This window comes from Phalaenopsis equestris, unplaced genomic scaffold (genome assembly GCF_001263595.1).
Source record: "Phalaenopsis equestris unplaced genomic scaffold, ASM126359v1 Scaffold000287, whole genome shotgun sequence".
In the NCBI taxonomy this organism is placed as follows: domain Eukaryota; kingdom Viridiplantae; phylum Streptophyta; class Magnoliopsida; order Asparagales; family Orchidaceae; genus Phalaenopsis; species Phalaenopsis equestris.
Window position 1 is genome coordinate 2,312,091 of NW_018164729.1, and position 23,510 is coordinate 2,335,600.

The 23,510-nt window shown below is 34.8% G+C and overlaps 1 protein-coding gene across 1 annotated transcript; it reads left to right on the top strand.

Annotated features, from left to right (window-relative positions):
• Positions 1 to 7,110: 7,110 nt before the first annotated feature.
• LOC110025067 lies at positions 7,111 to 18,758 on the top strand. The gene is made up of 5 exons (XM_020725330.1): positions 7,111 to 7,446; positions 8,109 to 8,166; positions 16,546 to 16,783; positions 17,113 to 17,248; positions 18,118 to 18,758. Exons 3-5 carry the CDS (start codon positions 16,658 to 16,660, stop codon positions 18,534 to 18,536), a joined length of 681 nt encoding a protein of 226 aa, XP_020580989.1. The 5' UTR covers positions 7,111 to 7,446; positions 8,109 to 8,166; positions 16,546 to 16,657; the 3' UTR covers positions 18,537 to 18,758.
• The last annotated feature ends 4,752 nt before the right edge of the window (positions 18,759 to 23,510 follow it).

The following is a 23,510-nucleotide window of genomic DNA, read 5'->3' on the forward strand; positions in this document are numbered from 1 at the left end:
GTATGTATTTGGTATCAATTTCTGTTTTTCTAATTTTGTTTCTTTTTCAGTACATTTTATTTTTGTTTTATTTTCTATTTTCTATTTTCTATTTTTAAAGAGGCATTTAGTAGGGTTATATTTATATGTTTTTAAAAATATAAAAATATAAAACATGTTGGTTGGACGGTTGAGTCCACATGCGCCCCAGTATTAAGCTCTGTCTTATATGACGTGTACGACGTTTTCCTTGCTCCACCCAACACGAAGTATTACCTGCGGGCAGACAGGCAGCTAGTAGACGGCAAGAGGCAGTGGGAGGCATGCGACAGATGGCGACGATTGACAACCATCTATGGATGGCAGCTGGGGCGGCGACGGTGGACAATCGCCATGAACAACGGCGGCAGTTTAGGGCCAATGGTTAGTGGCGAGAGGCAGATAAGAAACTCGCTCTTTTTAGTGTTTTAAAAATAGGCAAAAAATATATTTTTTTTTATGTTTTGAGTATTTTAAAAATATAAGTGTTCCTTAAAAAAGAATAGTAATAAAATAAAAAACAAAGATGCGAATACTTTTTTTCTTATTTTTATTTAAATAATAAAAAATAATAATTGATCCCAAACAGCCACTAAGAGTCTGTTTGGCACAGCTGTTGATTATTTATAATCTGCTGATAAGCAGATTATTATGATAATCTGATAATCTGCAGATTATCAGAATAATCTGGCTTGTTGTTTGGTGCAGCTTATTCATATTAATTTATTGGTGGTTAAATGACATTCTTGTCATTGTCTGCTAAAATTGTTTCAGAATAGCTTATTGGTAGTGCAGAAGCATATAGTGCAAAAGCATACAATTATTACAGATCAGTTCCCAAAGATAACATATAGTTCTCACACTCTTGTAAATAACAGAAGAAATAAAAAAAGTACAAAAATAAGTACAACTACAATGAGAAATTGTACACTGTTACATAACTATAAAGGGAGAATAATATAACTTACAATTCTCCCTCTCATTTCTCCCTTTGGTGAAAATAAAATTTCTTAAACTAACAAATAAAAATGGAACATGTTTCCATTCTTCCTCTTTTTTCATATTTGCTAAAAACCGAATGGCAGATAACTCTCTTTTGATACCGCATTTGAACAATATACCCACAACAGGTATAAGAACCCATAAATCAATTCTCAATTCGCATTTGATCAATGGTGAAAATCCCTACAGCAGGCATAAGAACACATAAAGCAACTATTTGAACCCATATAGCAGGCCTCAGAACCCATAAAGCAGACATTTGAACAAAACGAATTCACAGTCTTGCTGTAGGGATTAGCACCCTAAACCCTATAACAGGTAACAGTGTACAACATGTATTAGCACCATTTGATCAATAGGGATTAACAACATTACGAATTCGCAGATTTGTTGTACAACAGGTAACATCCAACGATATAACCATTGCCCCATATATAAGCAAACATTGTAACTAATTGTATAAGCTTGTGCATATGAATCGTAAACCTTATAATCCTTGTCATGCTTAACAGAAATTCCTTCCATCAAACAAATGCATATGCATTCCAAGGCAAACGCTATAACCAAGCCACTGTATAGCCAAATTAAGACTCCCTTATTTCAAATTACTCTATAACAGAAAGTCACTGTATAATTTGCCATCACACAAGCAACAGCTAAACCAAATCCAGGATCGTCAAAACCACAAAATAGATGGACAAAACCAAATCCATGATCACAACTAGCAACCAAAATAAAACAACCAGTTGAAATGCCAAAATATCGGGGCATAGAAAATGAAACATATCTCAACAGGGGTAAAACCGAAAAATCAGAGAAATGATAGAAGCCACAGGATCCCCAAAACAACTCTCAAGATGCGTAAAACCGAAAAAACCAGATAAAATGTCAAAAGCCACAGGATCCCCAAAACAACTCTCAACATGCGTAAAACTAAAAAATCAGAGAAAATGCCAGAAGCCACAGGATCCCCAAAACACCTAAAAACCCTTAATCTCATCATATTTTCCCTGAAAAAGATAAAAATTTTCATTTCATGCATCAACACTGCTCAGAGAGAAGATCTGCATCAACACTGCTCAGAGAGAAAATCAGAGAATAAAGCATTACAAGACTCGCAGCTAGGGTAATCGAAAGGATACCTGATGATCAGGAACGAAAATTTCGAAAGGAAGAAAGTTCGATCTCCTCTAGGGTGACGTCTCTAGGGTGACGAACGAGAAAGGAAACCAGCGGGGGAGGAGGCAAGGGAGATCGAGGGCACCTCCGGAATTCCTAGGGCAACGCGGATGGCTAACTCAGGATGCGGAGCTCGGACAGCGTCGAAGGAGTAAAGGGATTTAACCAACCCGACGTAGTGCGGGAGAGGAACACCGGTGCAAACGCTTTAAACAAACAGGGAGGCGTCGTTTTCAAAACGCCGCCCCTCCCAATAAGCTGCCCCAAACGAATCCACCCAAAATTTTTGTAGCACCTCTAATATACCACAATTTTCATCCTTAAAATGTGAAATATAGATTTTCTTAAGATGGTGTTTATATAAAAATTGAAATTTAGGTGTTAGATATAAGCTTTCCTTAATTTTACTAAAAATATACTTCTTTTAGTTTTAGTCTTAATAAAATATTTTTTAGAAAATTTTAATTAATTAATTTAGGACATATGTGCAACATATGTGTCTTACAGGTGTCCAATTTTGTAATATTTAAATTGGACATCTCGTTATTGTGGCTAACAAATTTCAGAGCCGTATCCATGTCCGACATTGCACGGTTACTTAATTTGAAGTATTTGTACAGTATAGATTAAGACACTTCACGCTGCATGAAAATATATATTTTTTCAAATAAATCATTCAAACGTATCTAATAAATTTAGACGATTCAATTTTAGGATGATTGCATACAATGCGTTATAAATATTGATATTTATAAAATAAAACACCCAGGTAATTTTTGAACTATCAAAGTGATGTATTTATGCATGTCATGATCAAATCATTAAGAATTTGAGAAAATAAAAATAAGACTTAGAATTTTATCATGAATTTTGATATTTGAGCGAGAACTTGAAAATTAATGAAAGAGGGGCTTTGACTTGTAAATAACAATATCTCGGGCGCTCTGCGTATAATTGCTTGAACATGTAGATTCTCGTTCTTAAATTTTTATTAAACTCTTTGATTTCATATACTATATTAAAAAATCTCTCAAAAATTTATAGTATTTCAATATTAATTATATTTTAATTTAAAAAAAAAATGGTTATTATAATTTTGAGTACAACAATTATTATTGTTATTACTAGCAAGTTTTAAATACAAATCACTTAATTCCTACGTATTTGCATATCAAACCCCTAAATTTAATTTTTTACATTTATGTCGTTTTATTTGTGCATGAAAAAATGTATTTCATTTCTTAAATGTTAGAATTAATAGTGTTCTTTTTTATGTGATGTTAAAGATTTGGTCCAATTAAAATTTGCAAATTGGTCCAATCCTTTCCATAAAAGCTTCAAATATGATTATAATAAAGATGCAAATTATATTCACTTCTTCCTCTAAATAATTCATATATATTTCTACCATTTGGCCAATTTGGGATATTATAAAGCATAAAAAGTCAACGCTCTACTATGTAACCACCATATTAACGATTAATTGTTGCTTATGAATTAAGATGATCTTTAATTGTAAAACAATTAATAACATTTTAGGTGGGCGTATGGAAATGAAAGGACAAGAAGGCATGTGTTGGTAAGGGTTTGGTTTAGTGGGGTCTGATAGAAGTAAATTTTCACGGTGACTCATCCTCTGAAACAATTATTATGTCTGATATCTACATGTTTTGACACAGGCGATGATCTGATCATGCGAAATGCATGATGACATGATCGGATTGTAATCGATGTCTACACGTGCTATTCACCGAACGTAATATTAATTTATCTACTATTTGTTATAAAGATATGTCAGTCCACTCTTTTTTTTTATTCTCTTCTAAAGCTTGTTTATTGCAAATATTATATGTATAGCGTCACCTGCCTTGATTCTTTGATAGTGTAGCCTAGCGTAAGTCCCCTGATGTTATGAGTTCGATCCTACCTGAGTGCATCTGCCTTACGGTATGAGATCGAGTTGTTACACATGAGGGTGACTATATATATATATATAAGATCTAAGCTTCAATTTATATATATACTTAAAATAAAAAAGGTTTTATTTTTTACCTGATCTAAACAATGTAGGGTTATAGAAATGTAAAAAAAAAGTAAAATTTAGATGATAAATATGTATATACATAAGAATATGGTGGTATGTATGTAAATGCCATTTATATTAGAGATGAGCTTAGTTGGCTTGATGATGGATTATAGCGTCGAATGGATAATTTTATTTTACTTTATTAATGTGTAACGTTTTAAAATTAGATGAATGTGAATGTAAGCCAACACGTATCTGTAAGAAAAAAAGACGACTATGTTTTGTTGTGCATAATTTTATTTTAATTTGTGTTTGAATATTTGTGTCAGTAAGAACAACTTTGTGTTAGAGTATTGTTAATTGTAATAAGAACTCATTTACAAGTAAATTGAAAATAGTACTGGAGAAATAATATTTTTTAAGCATGATGATGCGAGCTAGAAAATTAGCAGCAGCAGAGTAATAAATTATCGTCTTAGCATTGCGTGATAATTCAACAGACACTCAAATAAATGAAAGGAAATGAATAGGAGAAGATACATCGATATTTTACGTGGAGAACTTTTGAAAGCAAAAAAATCATGGGGTCTACCATAGTTGAAATAATATAATATGAATGATGAGTACATACGTTCACTCTTTTCTTGAATTTTGGAGGATGAAGTTAAAAGGTTGTATAACTATAATATGGTTGTAGTTCCTTGCAATAGTAGGTTGTAAGGATCATAATAGATTGTTGTGGAGACAGTAGTTTGTCGTGATTGTTGTAAATGTTAGTTGTAACACCAACTTGTCGTATAAGCCGTGGTTTATAACCATGACAACATTGGGCAAGGTGGACTGTAGATGGTGATTTAAGAGCATTTATTGGCAAGAGAAGCCGTAGTAGGTAGCTGCAAGAGTTGTGGATCACAAAAGTCGTAGTTGATCACGTCAGTCATAGTGGTGAGTAGCAGCTACATCTGTAGACTGTGAGGGCCGGAGTTAGAAGCATCACGAGTTGTGGACCACGTAGTTTGTAGTGCACAAGTAGTAATGACTTCTCTAGGTTGTTGGGGCTGTAGTCTAGAGCTGCACGAGTTGTGGACCATGTAGGTCGTAGTCAGTCACGTTGATTGTAGTGGTGAGTAGTAGTGATATCTGTAGATCGTAGGCTCTGGAGTCGAGATCTATAGGAGTTGGGGACTGCGTGGAGCATTGTTGGCCATAGTGGTGAGCTATGATATCGTCTGTAGTCTCAGAGGTTGGAGTCAGAAACTTCATGAACTATGGACTATGTAGGACGTAGTTGGTCATGTATGGTGTAATTATGAGTAGTAGTGACATCTGTAAACCATGAGGGAGGGGGTTGGGAGCTGCACGGGTTGCGAACCATGCAGGTTGATTGTAGTGGTGAGTAATAATGACGTTTGACAGCGGGGCCTAGAGTCAGGAGCTGCACGATTTGTGGACCACGTAGATCGTAGTTGGTCAGCGAGTAGTAATGATATTCGTAGACAGCAGGAGCCGGAGTCAGGAGGTGTAAGAGCACATGCATGATGTGTTGTTACATCGCTTTGTGATGTGTTGTTAAACCGCCTTTAGAGTTAGGTTGGAATTCAGGATGATACACCACTTTGTATGTTATTTCGTGACTCGATGACGTCAGTGATCACTTCATATGATGCTTCATTAAAAGAGTGGGCGGCGACCGATGGTAATCGGCAGGGGGCTGCGACCGATGGTAATCGGCAGCGGGCGGCGAGTGGTGGCCGATGACGGACGGCAATTGGTGGTTGGAAAATGACGTAAACCAGTGCTGACACTAGACTTCAACTCATTATCCAAGTTTCAAGCTCTTCCTCATGCTTCAAGTTCTCCTCAATTCTCAAGCTCTCCTCATTTTCATAAGAGAAGTAGGGCTCTGTTTATAGAACTCTAAGTGCAACTAATGAACAAATAAGAATCACTTTGATCATACGACTCAGAGGGCTTCCCTTGATTAGTTAGCATTTAATGGACATTTAATTGTTTTAATGATGTCAGGATTGAATGATCTTAGGCTTGTTGGATTCGTTTTATTGAGATGCTTGATTCAACTATGAACTTGTCAGATTCAACATTCATTTGACTTTTCAATGTGTCTGAAAGACTTCCAAACATGATTTAATAACTTGATCGAGACTCTATTTGGTTCATATTAAATCAATGTTAGTATCATTGAGTCCGTTCCATTGTGCTGATCAGTTTGACCATAATTTTGCTGAAGTTGGAGCTCCGAATGACTCTTAATTAAATTTTGAATATTTTTTGCAAAAAAAATTTCCTGGAGATCCAAACTATTCCAAACTAAGCTTTCTGTGTTGATAATATAAGAAGCCTTATAATAGGGGCCAAACTAGCTTTATATTTTAGTATGGGCCGATTCATCAAATGTGGGAAAAGATAGGCCGAATTGATCACCCTATAATACCCAATTGTCGATGTTCATTGTTAACGATCATCCGACACATATTATCATATCATAATTTTGATAAGCAAGATCGGAAACAGATTATGGCGATGGTTTATAGGAAATGTTTAAAGTTAAACGCTACCTTTATAAGAGAAAATTCTATACAATCATGGAAACAAAGATTAACGAGAGAGAAATCGGTAATTCGGATGGTACAGAGTTGCGTACATATTAGGTTATTCGGATGGTACAGGTAGGGTACACTTAGGTTACAGAAAGAATTACAAGGGGTATAACCTAAGTGTAACCTACCTGTACCCCCTAATAACCTAATATGTACGCAACTCTGCGTATGTCTTACGTACCCAAATATTCAGGTTGTTATTGCTATTATTGGATAATTTCAGATTAAGATGGAGTTTGTGGAACTCCATGCGCTGTTGTGGATTTTCATCAGCTTACTAGGGTTTGTACATGCGCTTTCAGTTAGGTTCGACAACACATTATAGCTATTTTGTATCAAGATGATGATGGTCGGTAGGTACGAGTTGGTTCATCGGTGGAGGTAAGCCCTAGCTCGGCGCTGCTCTTGTACTTCATCTGAGGTTGGATCAATGTGGGGAAAATTCTACTGGAGGAAGAAAGATGAAGGAGAGAGGAAAGCGGAAGGGATTGTGGTGCTCTTCGCCTGGTTCTCGAGTCAGGAGAGGCATCTGAGGCCGTTTGTGGATCTCTACTGGTCTCTCGGATGGGATTGCCTCATTTGCATTGTCCATTTCCTGACGCAGTAAGTAAATTTAGTTTACGTAAGTTTCTTCTATCAGTTTTGGTTTTTTTTTTCTTTTGTTTTGGGTGAAGAATTATAAAAAAAACTGTATCACATGTCTGAAGAGAATAAAGTGAAAACCTTTTTTGATTTTTTACAGCGAACATAGAGGATTCTTACATAGAAAGCCAGTGTAATTATAATTTTAAAATTCACAGGATTGAAATCTTTCTTATGTGAGAACTAGACAATAAGAATTTAAAAGATTATCTTCAATCTGTTATCATTTTATGTTGTTTTGACTAGAGTTCTGGCTAACATTTGAGGCAGAGGATGCTTGTGAAACATCTATGGACAATCAAAATTCTTGTCAAGAAGGTTGGTGTTTTGTGCGAAAATTTGTTAGTAAGGATTGCGAAGCAAGATTCATAATTATTCTTTTTTGAAATGGAGTCAAAATCGTAACACATATAAACTTGTTCTATCATTTAAATTTGTAATTCTTAATGTGTTAAGATAAGTAAAAAGCAGACTGAGAATAAGCTTACTCTAGTAACCACCATGTATTTTTGACAAACTTTGGTTAGTTTATGTATATATTTGATAATCATATCAGATCGTCACTTTTTGATTGTATTAGGTATTTCTTCACAATTTCCTACTCAAAATTAAATAACATGCAGGTTTTTCCCGGAGAAGGCGGCAGAACTAGCCTGTGGTGTTCTTGATGAGCTGATTGAGGTTTGTATAATTGTGGCAGCAAGCTCCATCAAATTCATTTATGAGCATGTTCATTATACTAAAATAACAATGAAGCACGTGAAATAGCTATTCAAGTTCATGTAAGAAATGGGCCAAACTCCATGATTCCTGTTTCCCACTATACGTGTTCATTATTACGGAAGCCTTTTGTAACATTTCTTTTTTCTTATTTATTGCTTCTGCCATGTAAATTAATTTATGATGTATGATTTATAATTGCTCAAAAATACACTGGCTGTCCTAAAAGGTATTTGATGTGCAGTGAGAAAATAGTAAATCCAACTCATGCTTCTAATAGAATTTTTAATTTGTGATTCCTTGATGTCTAAAGGGGCAGATTCTATGAGGCATCCATATGAACAAGGAGCTTGGGGCACATCTATTATTAAAAAAAAAGATACTAGAAAGTATTAGATATTGCCTTATATATATTGATACACCATCAACAAATTTATATAATCTAACACGAGTCTCGAGACAAATTTTTTGAGCAAAAAACATTCAAACTTCAATTTAAAGTCATCAAGAACTCCGATTTCAGTAAACTTACAGTTAAATAAACCAGCTCAAGGAGGCAGATCCAATGATATCAAATTTGGTCCGATCCGAGTTCAATCAAGCCCAAATCAAGCCGTTAAATCACTTATACAAGCTTTCAGTGCATAATAGAAATGTCAAACAAATTCCAAATCTGACAAACTTATAGTCAAATCTAGCATTTAACAAGTCCAAGATCACTTAATTATTACATCATTAAGTTACTCAAATGTCTACCGAACGACATTCGATTAAGAAAATCTCTTCGGGTCATTCGATGAAGTGGCTCAAATTCCTTTCTTATTTGTGGAGAGATCTCACACAGTCTCTATAAATAACATCTTATCCCCTCTTGAGAGAGAGGGGAAACCTTGAGCTAAAAGAAGGCTGAATCTTGGAGGATCAAAAGTCCAATATCGCACCCCAAATCCGCTGAATACGTTCTACTCTTGTAGCCGCCAACCATTGTTAATTGCCACCTATCGACTATCGTCGACCACCATCAACTACTACTTGCTCTTTGCAGTGAAGTCTCTTATGATGCTACAACATGTATTGTGAAATCAAAGCATTCGTTGCGGAATGCTGAAACAACCGATAGATCAATATGTCGTCCAATACACCGTGCAATGACGCACGCAAAAAAAATGTGTAACAATTGATCTTGAATGCGGTGTAAGAACACACCCTGATAACGGTGTAACAATGCACCCCACATACGTTGCAACAATGCCTCTTGAAGACGGGGCAACAGTGCACCCCGAAGATGATAACTTTCTTCGGGTTCCTAAAGCTCTCTCCTCACAACTCACGACTACGACTCACGTGATTAACAATGTCCTACCTGCACAGAGCTCGCGCGACTCCCAACTCTGGCCCATACAACCTACAAACGTTAGTAGTTCACCCCTACAGTTTATGTGACCAACTACAACCTACGTGGTCTAAAACTCATGAAACTCTTGATTCTGTCATTTGTGGCCTACGTACGTCATCACAACTCACCACTATGACCTACATGTCCACATATTGTGCAGCTCTTGACTCTGACCTTTGCGTTCTGTGACGTCATCACAACTTATTACTACGAGCTACGCAACTCATTACGATCTACATGATTAAGTATGAACTATGTGAATCATAGCATGTGAAACTCTTGACTTCGGCCTCTGAGGCGTACAAATGTCATCATAGCTCACAATTATAGTTCACATGACCAACTACGACTTACATGACTCATAACTCGTGCAACTCCTGATTCTGACCTCTACGAGCTGTGGAGATCATCACTACTCACTATTAATACTCATGCGATCAACTTGACCTACATGACTGGATTTAAATGACCAAATATGACCTACATGGTTCGCAACTCGTGCAACTCTCAACTTCGACTACTGAGGACTTCAGACGTCATTGCAACTCACCACTATGACCTATGCGATTAATCACTATCTATGTGGTTCACTGCTCATGTAGCTCCCGAATATGATCTCTACAGCCTATGGACGTGATCACAACTCATCACTACGACCTATGTGACCAACTATGACCTATGCGACTCACAACTCTAGTTTTCTACTAAAGCCTCTGTAGCCAATTGATGCTGCTGAAGTAACCATTCTGCTCTGGTGTCTTCCGCACTGAAAAATACCTCTGAATCTCATGCTCCTCACATAACTTCTGAAACTGTGAATCTGTATACTCTATGTCATTATCAGACCTCAAATATTTGATCTTTCTACCAATTTGGTTCTCCACCTCAGCTTTCCACAGCTTGAATTTAGAGAATACTTCAGATTTCTGCTTCAAGAAATACACCCAAATTTTTCTGGAGAAATCATCAGTAAATGTAACGAAATACTGAGATCCTCCCAATGACAACTCCCTAGTAGGGCCCCATACATCAGAATGCACATAGTCAAGAATTCCTTCTGTTTTGTGCTTTCCAGTCATAAAACTGACTCTAGTCTGTTTTCCAAGAATACAGAACTTTTGCAAGAATACAAAACTTACAAAGATCGAGCTTGCAGCTTTTAACTCCATACAACCGATTTCTTCTATGCAATTCCACCATCCCACGTTCACTGAGATGACCCAGACGCATATGTCATAGCTTTGTACTGTCATTATCTGATTCCACAGAATGAACTCCACCTACAACTGTACTCCCTAACAGTCTGTAGATATTTCTTGCAGTCAACTTTCCTTTCATCACAGTCAGTGCACCCTTAACAATTCTGATGATTTCCCTATCCTCATTAGCCTTAGGAATAAAACCATTTCTGTGTAAAGTGCCCAAGGAAATCAAATTCATTTACAGATCTGGAATATGTCTGATATCACATAACGTTCTAACAGTGCCATCATACAGTGCCATCATACATCTCATACATCTGAATTCTGACTTCTCCAATACCAACTATATTGCAACATCTATCATCACCCAAATAGGCTGAGTCAGAATTAGTCGGCCTGTATGAAATAAACCACTCTCTGTTAGGTGTTATGTGATAAGAGCACTCTAAATAAAAAATCCATGCATCCGTGAACTGAGTTGATGAAACTGAGAGCATATCGCCATCACTGCAATCTGAATTATCATTCTGCACCACATTTACAGACTTCGATGAAGTATCACCTTTCTCCCGATTCTGTTTCTCCAGCTTTGGACAATCTCTCTTTATATGACCCGACTCCTTGCAACTGTAGCAATGAATTGCCTTTTTGTCTTTGGACTTGGATATGGAATTTCGCCTTCCAGAACGCTCATTCTCTTTCTTCCTTCCACGATCCTGCTTACCCTTAACATATAAACTGTCGTTGTGAGAGCTTTCCCCTACTTTCTGACGCTGCAGTAATCTCATCAACTTTGATAGTCTCTTTCCCATATGTCAGAGTAGTCACCAGGTGTTCATAAGAAGAGGACAATGAACACAACAAAATCACCGCTCGATCTTCATCCTCAATACTCACATCAAGCCGTGATAAATCAGTGATTATTTGGTTGAAGTCATTCACGTGCTGCGCCAGATCAGAACATCCCCGCATCTTCAGCTCATACAACTTTTGTTTCAGATACAATTTGTTCGTCAGAGATTTAGTCATAAACTGAGTTTCCAGTTTCTTCCAAACTTCTCATGGAGATTTCAGATTCATCACGTGATACATAACTACTTCATCTTCCAGACATAGGCGTATCGTCACTGTCGCTCGCTTTTGCAATTCTTCCCAACCTTCATCATCCATGACATCTGGCTTCGTTGCCCTCAGGGCCTTCTTGATTCTCTGTTGCGCCAACAGATCTTTTACCCTAGTTTGCCACAATCCGAAGTTACCAGTTCCATCGAACTTCACAACTTCGAATTTCACACCAGAAAATGTCATCTGAAAATTAATACTGCAACAAAAAACTTTTGTAAATTTTTCTGCAAAAATTCTTAAAAAAAAGGAAAATCTTTTCCCTTAATTAAGAAAAGCTTAATTAAAGAAATTTAATTAAGCAAACTTCCTTAATTAAATACTTTTAATAAACATAATTTTTAAAACTTTCCTTTCCAATTTTTTCAAAGCACAGGCTCCTTTCCGATTTAGATTCTTTGATTCCCCACTTTCCTGTTCAGCGGAGCCAAATATAGGGAATGATTCCTCCGCCCAGGAATGGAAAATCACGTCTCCCCGCTCCTTTCCGTTCTTGACCTCGCTCCTTTCCTTTTCCAATCGCGATCAGCGCTGAGCCCCCCTCTGCGCGCACGATTGGCAGCTGCGGCCTCTGCTCCTCATTTTCAGCTGAACCCGCGAACGCCTCAGCCGGACCTGCGAAGGCGAGAGGTCCTCTTCCTGCCGCAAAGCCTCCTTCACGATCCTTCGACCTGTCGTAGAAGCTTCCGCTTTTCGCTGCTTCTGCCTGTCGTAAGCCTCCGCCGAAAACTCTTCCTCTCTGGTTCGCCTGCTCGAAACTCCCTTCCTCCTGCGTCGCGAAAAAGCCCCGATCCAAAAACCCCTTCACGCTAAACATCTACCCTTTGCGCGAAAATCTGTGCCTGCGTCCTGCAAGATCCGCCGTTCGCAAATCTCGTCTGTTGGCGAAACTTCCTTCGCGGAACTCCTCTGACAGAACTCTGCCCTAGCCGCCAAATCTTCTTCATCGCACCGACGAAATTTCTTCCTTGCCCTTGAACCTTGGCTCTGATACCACTTGTTGAGAAAATTAGGGCGAGGAAAAACTGTAACGACACAAATGCAGAAGAACACGGAGATTTTAAAGAGGTTCGGCAAAGATGCCTATGCCTACGTCCTCGCGGGAGCAGAGCGGCGAATTCTTTTCAATATTCAGAAAAGAGTTTACAAAAATCAGGGATACCTCTTGGGATTACTAACAGACCTATTTATAACCCCAGGAGTAAACCCTAGACACAATATGTAATCACAACATTACTCCTGTACCATACCGCGGGGCTTTGCCCCCTTACCCCAACCCACGTAACTTCCCAATTTGGACAGATTCTTCCGCTCTGCTTCGATCCAGTGTCTGTCTCTATATGGTATATGAGTCATACCATAACACGAATAAAAATTGCTTGATTGCAAGATCGTTAATGAAAGATAAAAAATTTAAGGACATTAGAAATTGCCAAGTTTTTTGCATGTTGGAAATAGTAACAACAAAAATTGGATTGGGATAGTAGTAGATAGTGAGTTGAATAATAAAATTGTTAAGATGAACATAGTAGGTGCCACAGTTATCTTCATTGAATTAATTATTGGTAACTATATTTGAATTTTTTGAATGATTTTTTTCTCAAATTAGATTAAAGAATAGTTTGAAATCAAAATTTTGGGTCAGGTAAATGAACTATTACAAGATATGTTGTGCTTTTCTTAAATGAGTTTTTAGTAGGATTAGCTTTAAAAGGATTCATGATGAGCGTTGTAGGACATAAATGTGACGAATAATGCTTTGTTTGGTTTTGTTGTGGCATATGATCTTATATTATTACGGACACATGTATGAATGAGAGGTGCAAAGTGATCAAATCACCACGGACTTTCTTTTTGCTTATAAGGAAAGAAAATATATTTTGCAATAATTGTAACACGAGTTGGGATAGATTATAATCACAGCAATGATTAGTTATGGATCTTTGTCATATGAGTATGGATTAAATCGTTAGAAGGAAAAATTTTCTAGGATATGACTATGGAAAATATGTGAGAAATTTGTAAAATATGACAATGTTTCTAAAAGAGATGTCATGATTCCTTGGTTTAGTTAAACGTATTGTGGAATAAATTGCTAGTTTCATTGATAATAATGTCAGTAAAGTTTAAGGATTGTCTATAAAAAGATCCATTAGAAAAGAGGTTTAGTAGTCAAGTGAGGAGGTAGCATTATGTTTTTAATAAAAATAATTGTGCTTTTAAAGGATTGCAAAAGTAAAGACTATCAATTTTTATAATGATTATAAGTTAAAGTCTTGCAAATAGAGTGGTAATAGATTTATTAGTTAGAACTTTTGTAAAGATACTGAGAAGGAGGAAAATAGGAATAAATAGTTTCGGTAAGTTATAATAAGAGACTCAGACACTTTTATTCATTTAGCTTTAGTGAAATCATTGCTAATAAGATCATAGTTAAAGATCAAAACATCAAGGAAGTATGAAAATGTTGTAATTAGAAATTATTAACTGATTTTTAAGGTAGAATTTGTTTTAGAATGTATATTGAAACTAATAATGTGGTACAATAAAGATGATCCCTAAAGGTGAAGTGGAGTGACTTCTAAAAACGATGCATAAAAATAAAATCTCAATTTCAAATGATACTCGTCAACATTTGAAAAGCTATGAGTGGTATTTCAATATTTTATCTCAAAAGTTCTAAAAAAAATTGGCGATTTAAAGGATGTGAAACAATTGGAAAAGATATATTTTAATTTCATTCTTTAAAATAAGGGAGATATTTTGGATTGTTTTAGCTTTTGGGAATCAAATTTATTAGTTATAAAATGAAATTATGGGAGGGAGTAATCGGACATAAGACTTCAAAAATTATGTTGACAGTAAGGAGTGCATTTTTTTTTCTTTTGTTTGGAAGATTGACTATGTCGAAATTCTTATGTTAGAGCAATTAATGAGAAAAGTGAACAAAGAGAAGATCTTCATTTGATTTTTATTGAACTCAAATAGTATCAGAGTTTATCTGGTGTGCATTCAGACTAAAAGGTATGCACAACAAGTATATTTTGAAATTCTTATAGATATGTTTAGTGTGGCATTCACTAGTAGTTGTTGTTATGGGGTGATAGAGCTCTTAATCACAATATAATTTCATTGTGGATCAATATTAAGTCCATATTTTATTATTTTTGCTATTAAGATGCTTAAAAAATAGTGAGACATCTTATTGTATGTTTTAAATTATGGTAGAGAGTTATAGAACACAAGTCTTAAAAAATTACAAAAACAATAAGCAAATAATCTATTTTTATGATAAAAAGACTCATTATGTAGACTATTTTTCTATTAAGGTAATTAATGGAAATATATGGATAATATGGCATTTTTTTTTCTTATTAACTTATTTATTTTTGTTATTTGATGTTGTCACAGACCAATGTTTTAATAATTTGAATTGATCTCAAGTCCTATGAGAATTTATTCAGTTAATATTAAGAAACAAAAAATGCCTATGTCAGTAAGACATTGAACTTTGAAGCATGGACTATCATCATAAATAATTGTGGAGGGATAAAGTTTCCTTGATTCCCTTGTTATAATAGTATCATATTAAGGATAACATTACATCCATATCCTTTTTTTTAATTATTTTTGATATGCATATAAAGGTTATTTAAAGTGAGATCCATATAAATTATAGTTCTAATCAATTGAAAATTTTGCTAAAAATACTTTTAAGATAAAAAGGACTGATATCTTTAGAGCAATTATTTGATATAGGATATGCAATATTGATCGATGTTATTAATAATTGTCAATCATGATTGCCAAAAACAAGTGATAACTAGGTGTAGTATGTGAAGGATCTTGGATCTCTTATATAGGCAAATGGAGAATGGTTGAGAGTACAGGTTTGCGGATCTTGTGTGTTTTTTAAAATGAAGAAATGCATTAGGAGTACTATGGGAGAATATCATGAATATGTAAGGGTGCATTATGTGAAATTACAAGTAAGATGGCCTTGCTGCATGGATCTTTTGTTTGGTGGTAAAGAATTTGTTCTTAGCCTCATTGAGTTTGACATAACGAAAATATAAGATTGATGTACAGCAAAGTTAGGATGGATCATGAAATAATTATAATAGAGGGATGATGAGAGTAAATTTATGGAAGATGAGATAATGAAGGATTGATATAGCTTAATTGGACATATATAATTAAAAGTAAAACACAAAAATATTATGGGTAGATATATTACTGTTGAAGGATTATGAAGGAATATAAGAGATAAAAAATTGACATGGCTAAAAGTTGTGATGATTTGGCAAAATAAGTTTAAAATCTCATACAACATCATTATTATTGCAGGGCATTTACATACATACGACAAAATTCTTATAAATTCACATATCTAAGTCATCTACTTTGATTTTTACATTTCAAACACTCACATATTTCTTATCACATAAAAAATACAACTACAATAACTTTTTAAAAGTGAAATACATCTTTTGATGCATAGGTAGAGCGGTGGTAGTGTAAAAACATAGGAATTGTGTGGCATGTATGTAAATCTTTCTATTAAAAAACAAAAATTGAAGATTGATAATGATGATGATGATGACGATGATGAACTTGTAGGGTGATTATCAGTTGCTAAGAGTGCATATCCGGGCAAATTTATGACTCAAGTCCAGCCAATTTCAGCGATGATCTTAACCTTCAGTTTGTGCTTCGTTCATCATTTCTTAATATGATGAATCCTCCAAGATTGGTATCATGGATGGCAAAAGCTTTTGCATATGGTTTGGACGCTCTCTTCCTCAACAGTTTTGAAGCACGGCGCGCTGAATTTTGGCAGGCTTTGTACACATCTGCTGTAAGACTATTTTTTTTTTCAGCTTTGTTTACTCAACAAATGGAAGATTTACATACATAGCACTGAATTTCTATGTATTTGCATATCTAACACCTTAATTTCAATTTTTACATATACACCACCATACCTATGCATGAATAGGTGTATTTCACATTTGAAAATTTTAAAAGGTAGTACTTTTGATGTGATGCTTCTGATTTGGGCGGTATGAATGTAAAAAGTAAAGTTTGTGTTAGATATGCATATACATAAAAATTAGGTGGTGTGCATGTAAATGCCTTATTAAATATAAGAGTTTGTTCAACTTTTTGGAATGACCGAGTGCAGAGCATGGGTCCTTTCCTCGTACTTTGTCTGAAGATGATAAATTGGCTCCAATCCAAACTGTGCGCTGTTTTGCTCAGCGTCTGCAAGAACTTGGCGCAGACGTCAATTTTATCAATTGGAGCACTTCTTCTCATGTAGGCAAGTGTTTGAGCAACTCTAAACCCTAAACTTATTTTCCATAATGTGTTGTCGAACCGTTGGGTTTTTAAGGAGAATAAGTGTCAAAATGGCCCCTGAATTTTTTATAGTGGATCATTTTAGTACTAAAGTTCATAAAAATGTAAATTTGATCCCAGACACTTTCCATATGAGTTGAAAGTCCCAAGAGATGACTATTTTAGCCTCAATTAAAAGAGTTTGAGAACTAATTTAACATTTTTATACCTCTAGAATTTAAACGATCCCAAGTAAATAGTGAGGGCATTATTTTGGCACTTTGCTCGTTTTCAACTCTCGAATGCCTCGCTAATATACAAACTTGCAACACGTAAGAAAAACTTATGGCTCATGCGTTATTCCTTGCATTATTGACAATAAATTCTCCTTAGATTTAACTTTATATCTTTAAAACCCCACTTACATATAGAATAGATCTACTTGGAAGCTGTTATCAATGAAGTAATATAGATCAAAAATCATTTTTAGTGGCAGTAGTTTATGGAACAGAAGTTGAAGTGTTGCACACATTCATTTATAATTGGGTAGCGTAAAATCCCACAATAGTTCACTGACTATTTGCAATGCGCCATTTTAGTCCCAGAGTCAATTTAATCCCTAGACATTTTATTTTTAGATTGAAATAGTCTCAGGGAGGACTATTTTAGCTTCCATTAAAAGAATCTCGGGACTAAATTGGTACTTTTATATTTTTTGGGACTAAAATTAAACCATACATGAACCAATTCTTAATAAACCAAGTATTTTAATACCAACAAAGTTGTCCTCGTGTTTTCCAAGTTTTTGAGAGGACTGCAAATTAACATCATCCGTGTTGCTTTCTCTAATAGCACATTATGATCACCATCGAGGCAAATATAAGGACGCTGTAAATGAGTTTCTTGCGAAGGCATCTCTCAACTTTTCGACCAAGCAGCTTAACAGAGCCAACAATAGCAAGGTACCCGAATCAGCCTGCTATCGCCATGGCACCACAGTTAGTTCAAACGAAAGCTTAATGAGAGTCACCGTCGAACCGAGCAACTATTTCTTCATTCCGAGCTCGAAGGAGCAGAGTGAAACCAGACCTGCCATTTATGAACCAGAGAGTATAAAGCCTCATGGAGTCCTCAGCCAGATACTCTTTGATGTTTGTGTTCCTAGGAACATTGAAGGCTGGGACATGAAGCTGATGCCATCCATGACTAAAAGGTGCGAACAACGTGGCCCGTTTGATCAAATCAAGTGCATCAGACGGTCGAGGTTGTAAGACATTATATTAAGCGAAAGAGATTGAGGAACTCTTGATGTAAAAATGAGTAGCTCTACTTTTGTAGCTGTTCTAAGTTGTGGTTTTAGTCATCGTGAATGAAGAATGTGTAAATGATGTGATTTATTCCTGTAGCGTTTTTGAACATTTAAGTGTAATAAGCATTGGCCTGATGTAATGTATATTATTTTGCATGATGTAAATTTGTTGTCTGGGTCTAAATTCTGGCAGTTTATGATTTGTAAAATGTGCGGGGAATGTATTTAAAAATAGAAGCTGTTGAATTCAAATTTGTCCTCTGAGGCATGTCAAAAAATTGGAGTGGTAGGAACAGTGAGAGAGAGAGAGAGCGAGAGACATAGAGGGCGAGAGAAGGAGAGTGCATATAGACTTGCCCCGTAGAGGCGAAATGGAGTATTTATATGATGGGCTTTTAGAGAAAAGCCAAAAGCTTAAAGATGGAGGGAAAAGCTCCTAATACATGCCATGGAGGTGAAAAAGTTTAAAGTTACATGCTTGTCTCTACTTACATTAAGGATTATTATTATCTTTTTCAAACCTTTTCGTATTCATAATCGATTTTGGCACTTTTTCGTGTGCTTGAATCTTCTAATTGGTAGGTTCTCGAGTCGACCGATTGAGTTAGTTTCGATCGACCATTTATCTGGATACCGATCAATCTTTGCTTTGGTAAACCGATCAATTCTTCAGTGTGGAAGCTGGTCGGCCTTAGGGCGACCAATTTGGCTTCCCTTAAGGCTAATCGGTCTGCTTGCCTGATTATTGTTCATTATTGATCTCTAGGGAGCTGTTTGAGAGAGTTTCAAGTTGATATTTGTGAGCTTGTTGGGAATGTTAGATCTTTGTCTGATCATTGATGTGGATGCCTGTCCCTTGTTGGCCCAAATGGCCCTTCGTTCGTCTGGGAGCCATTCAATTGTCTAACAACCATTTAGTCGCGTGGCAGATCTTCGATTGTCTGCCAATCGCGTGGCTGACCTTCGGTCGCATGACAAACATTCGGTCGTTTGACAACCCTTCGATGATGTTAGGTCTCTTTGGGATCAACATGAGCATATTTTTGGTGTAGGGCGCATTTACATACTTAACACACAATAAAAGAGCTCAAGCTCACACATCTTTTCATGCATAGGTTTAAAGCAAAAAAAAAGTTATATATGTAAATTTGAAAATTCAGGCGTGAGATATGCAAATACATAATAATTGTCTTCTAGATGTGTGTGTATGTGTGTATGTACATAAATTAGAGTTTAGATGTTAGATAGGTAAATACATAAGAGTTGGGTGGTGTGTATTTAAATGCCCCTATTATATATTACATGCATTATCATTTGCATGGCATAAACTTTAGAAAGTTTTGCATAAATATCATTCAATTCTTTTATTAAATATTCAGTTTTTGAATTTGAATTTTTGCATATACATCACTTTACTTGAACATTAACATGTATATTTCACCTTTAAAAGTTAAAATAGTGATATTTTTTATATGACATAAATATTTTGGCTAAAACAAATGCAAAGAATAAGATTTTGTTGCTAGGTATAAAAATACATTAAGTGGTTTATGGCTCTTCCAAATACACATGTATATTTTTTGGCGAATTTTGAATAAATTTAATCACAAATGCACGCACATTGCATGTATAGACTTTAAACTTGAAGTCCTCAACGAGCCAACCATTAGGCCAATGGGGCTTAAGATCACATGTATGTTAGTTAATGGTTTGTATATTAACTAACAACAATTATTGCAATGATTTTTATGGTTTCCTTACATTGCAAATTCTCCCTTTTTAGATATATTTCAATGCATAATTAATTCACTTTCTCTTTAAACAATATCAACAACTAATTAAATGCTTATAGGTATTTGTCCATCTTTTTTTAAAAATTTTAGATTTTTAAAAAGCTTTCTTTAGCTAATTAGTGATATTGCTTTCATATTTATATATATTTCTTATGGTTAATTAAATTAAACTGATCAAATATCAGTTTTTATAATTTTTTTAAAATTAAAAAATTGACTTAAAATTAAATTTTTATTCATGTAAAAAATGACTTAAATTTTCCCACTAAAAGGTATATATGTAATTCTTGTAATAAATTCATGTTATATGGTGGAAGAATTCCACAGACAACTATTGTAAGTGTCAAACATTTTTTGCTTATAAAAATAAAAATGGAGTCACCATCAAAGTATAAAATTCAAACAAAACCAAACTTTTGTTCCTACTGATTGATTGAGGATATATATGAAAGGGTTAGAAGCTTCCAAATTCTTACACCTCTCATGTTTCTAGAAACATTTAACATGATATTTCAAAGCCGTTTCAAATCAAGTGATGTGATGGTAATTGTTTTGTTCAAATTTCATAAAGGTAATTAGGCAATGTGGTTGTTAAAATGATAATTATTAATAACTAAAAATATTTTAATTTTTTTTATTATTTATAATTATAGAGAAATTTAAGGGGACAACATGGAAAATTTTCATTAGATTAAACTAGAAAATGGAGGAAGAATGTATATGAGTTTATTTTAGTGGTATGTTGAAATGTTGGGAGGTGAAATAAAGAGTTAATTGGAATAAACCAATATAATTTTAACAAGCATATTTGATAATAAGAAAAATTGGGAAGCAAATTGAAATGACTTGGTGAACATTTTGATGACCTAATGTTGATTTGACATCCATGAGTTTTGATGAAATTGCTCACATCGTTTTTGGCTCATTTTGATGCTAACACCGCTTACAGTGCATCAGAACCCAAGCCGTTGTCTTTCGGGACATTTGATGAATGTGAAATGTGATGTTAAGTTTCATATATTTTTCCATAGTTTATGTATCATTTTTATGCTTTTCATAGGAATGTTTTGTATATTTTTGCAGAATACAAAAATAATTGAGGAAAAATGGGAGAAAATCAGGTTAAGCCAAGATGGGTGCCCCAACATCCATGAGAAGCGCTCCAACGTCCAACTCACCCCCTTCTAGCAATAAATTTCAGAGCACACAACATCACAGAGCTGGAGGTCAAGCGCCCTCGCGACAGAGCCCTAGCGCCCTTGGCTCGAGACCAGCAGCATTGCGCCACAATGCCCTAATGTAATATTTTGGAGCCACAAATCTGGTGCCTATGCCAACACTGTTGCTCTTGTTTCTAACACCCCAACACTGCCTAGCTAGTGCCAATGCACCCTCCATCAACTTAAGGTGATTTTGGTGGTTTCTCTGGCAATTTAGCTGGGAAAGATCATAAAATAGCAAAAAATCATTCACATTGAGGGATTCCATGAAATTTGAAGACAAACATACTAAGAAAGAGTAGGAGAGAGTCTAGAGTGTGTAAGAGTTGTATTTTTGTTATTGTGAAAGGGCATGAAAGTTTCGTTGCACTGTAAAAGGAAAGAACATTATGGAGCAAAAGAAGATAAAGATCGTGTTTGATTGCTTCTTCATTTGTCTAAACTTCATATTTTCTTTCAACAAAAGTTGCTTTGATTTCTTCACACATGGCTAGGAACTAAGCATCATTGCTTCTTTTGATTTAGTAATGTGATGATTTATATTCATTCTGTGAAAATCCTTAAGATTATTTTGACGTTTTAAATGATTGCTTGTGTGCTAACTTTCTAAATGTCTTTTACTTTCTTGCCGGCTACTTGAGAAGTTAATAATACTTGTGATCTAGGGATACTGATTATAAGCTAGAAGAAAAATTTAACATTCAATCACATATGTTATACGACACAGTTGAAGGAAAATTGTGACATATATTGATCTGACTTGTCATAATCTAGTGAACCAAAGTTCAACTGATGTCTTAAAATATGAAGTATATTATCAAAGGGACGTCCAAGACTTTTGTGCCATATATGAATAGACAACTTATTAGAATAGAAATTTATAGAAAATGTTCTAAGTAAAAAAAAATAAAGATCATCTCACCATTCACCCATACCAATTGTCACACATTGTTGATTTTTTGAATGTTAAAGAGATTATGAAAAAAAAATAGTTAGGATACTCTTTATGTATTAAAAAAGTATGCTTAGAAAGTATATTAAATTAAAAATATGAAGGGTGTATATTAGAGGTGGGTTGGAATGTTGGTTGGTGAAATAAAAAATAAACCTCAATAAATAAATTAATTAAAATGAAAAACATCAAATTCAATATTCTAAGATGCATATATCATTAGAAGTATGATATTACCTTTGACTAAGGGTGTAAACGAACCGAACACGAACAAACAAAGCTTGTGTTCGTGTTTGGTTCGTTTAAAATTTAGTTTGTTTGAAATAAGCTCGTGTTCGTTTCTTAACGAACGAGCCGAACACGAACCGAACACGAGCTGTTCCGGAACGACGAGCCAGTTTGACATCCCTAATATTAATATATAAAAATAATATTATATATTAATTATATAACTTATATTATATAAATATATAATATCTATATTAGTATATTACTAATATAGTATATTAATATATTATTATTATTAAGTTATTATATATTATAATTTATAAAATTTAATATTTTAAAATATCATAAATTATATATATATAATTATTTTAAATTATTTTATATTTCAAACAATAACGATTCGAACACGAACGAACGCATCACTGTTCGTGTTTGGTTCGTTTAACTAACCGAACGAAAAAAATTTGTTCGCGTTCGTCTCGTTTACTTATCGAACGAATCGAATACGAACTCATTGACGAACTGAACACGAACTGTTCGCGAACAACGATCTTTTTTTGACAGCTTTTTGACCTCTTTAAAATTACAAAATTTAACCGGATGATTTGTCCCATAAAATAATAATATATTAATTTTCATAAATATAACAAATACTTCTATACTTTTTTAAAATTTGACAATTTTGAAGAAAGGGGTGATAACTGATAACCATTACAACGGTCCACAATGTCAACGGTAAAAGC

Bases quoted from the DNA above. Each gene is read 5' to 3' on its own strand.
- LOC110025067 (XM_020725330.1), top strand. From the start codon at position 16,658: ATGATGAATCCTCCAAGATTGGTATCATGGATGGCAAAAGCTTTTGCA. The intron at 16,784-17,112 runs GTAAGACTATTT...CCGAGTGCAGAG, and splicing joins AGGCTTTGTACACATCTGCT to CATGGGTCCTTTCCTCGTAC. The intron at 17,249-18,117 runs GCAAGTGTTTGA...TTTCTCTAATAG, and splicing joins GAGCACTTCTTCTCATGTAG to CACATTATGATCACCATCGA.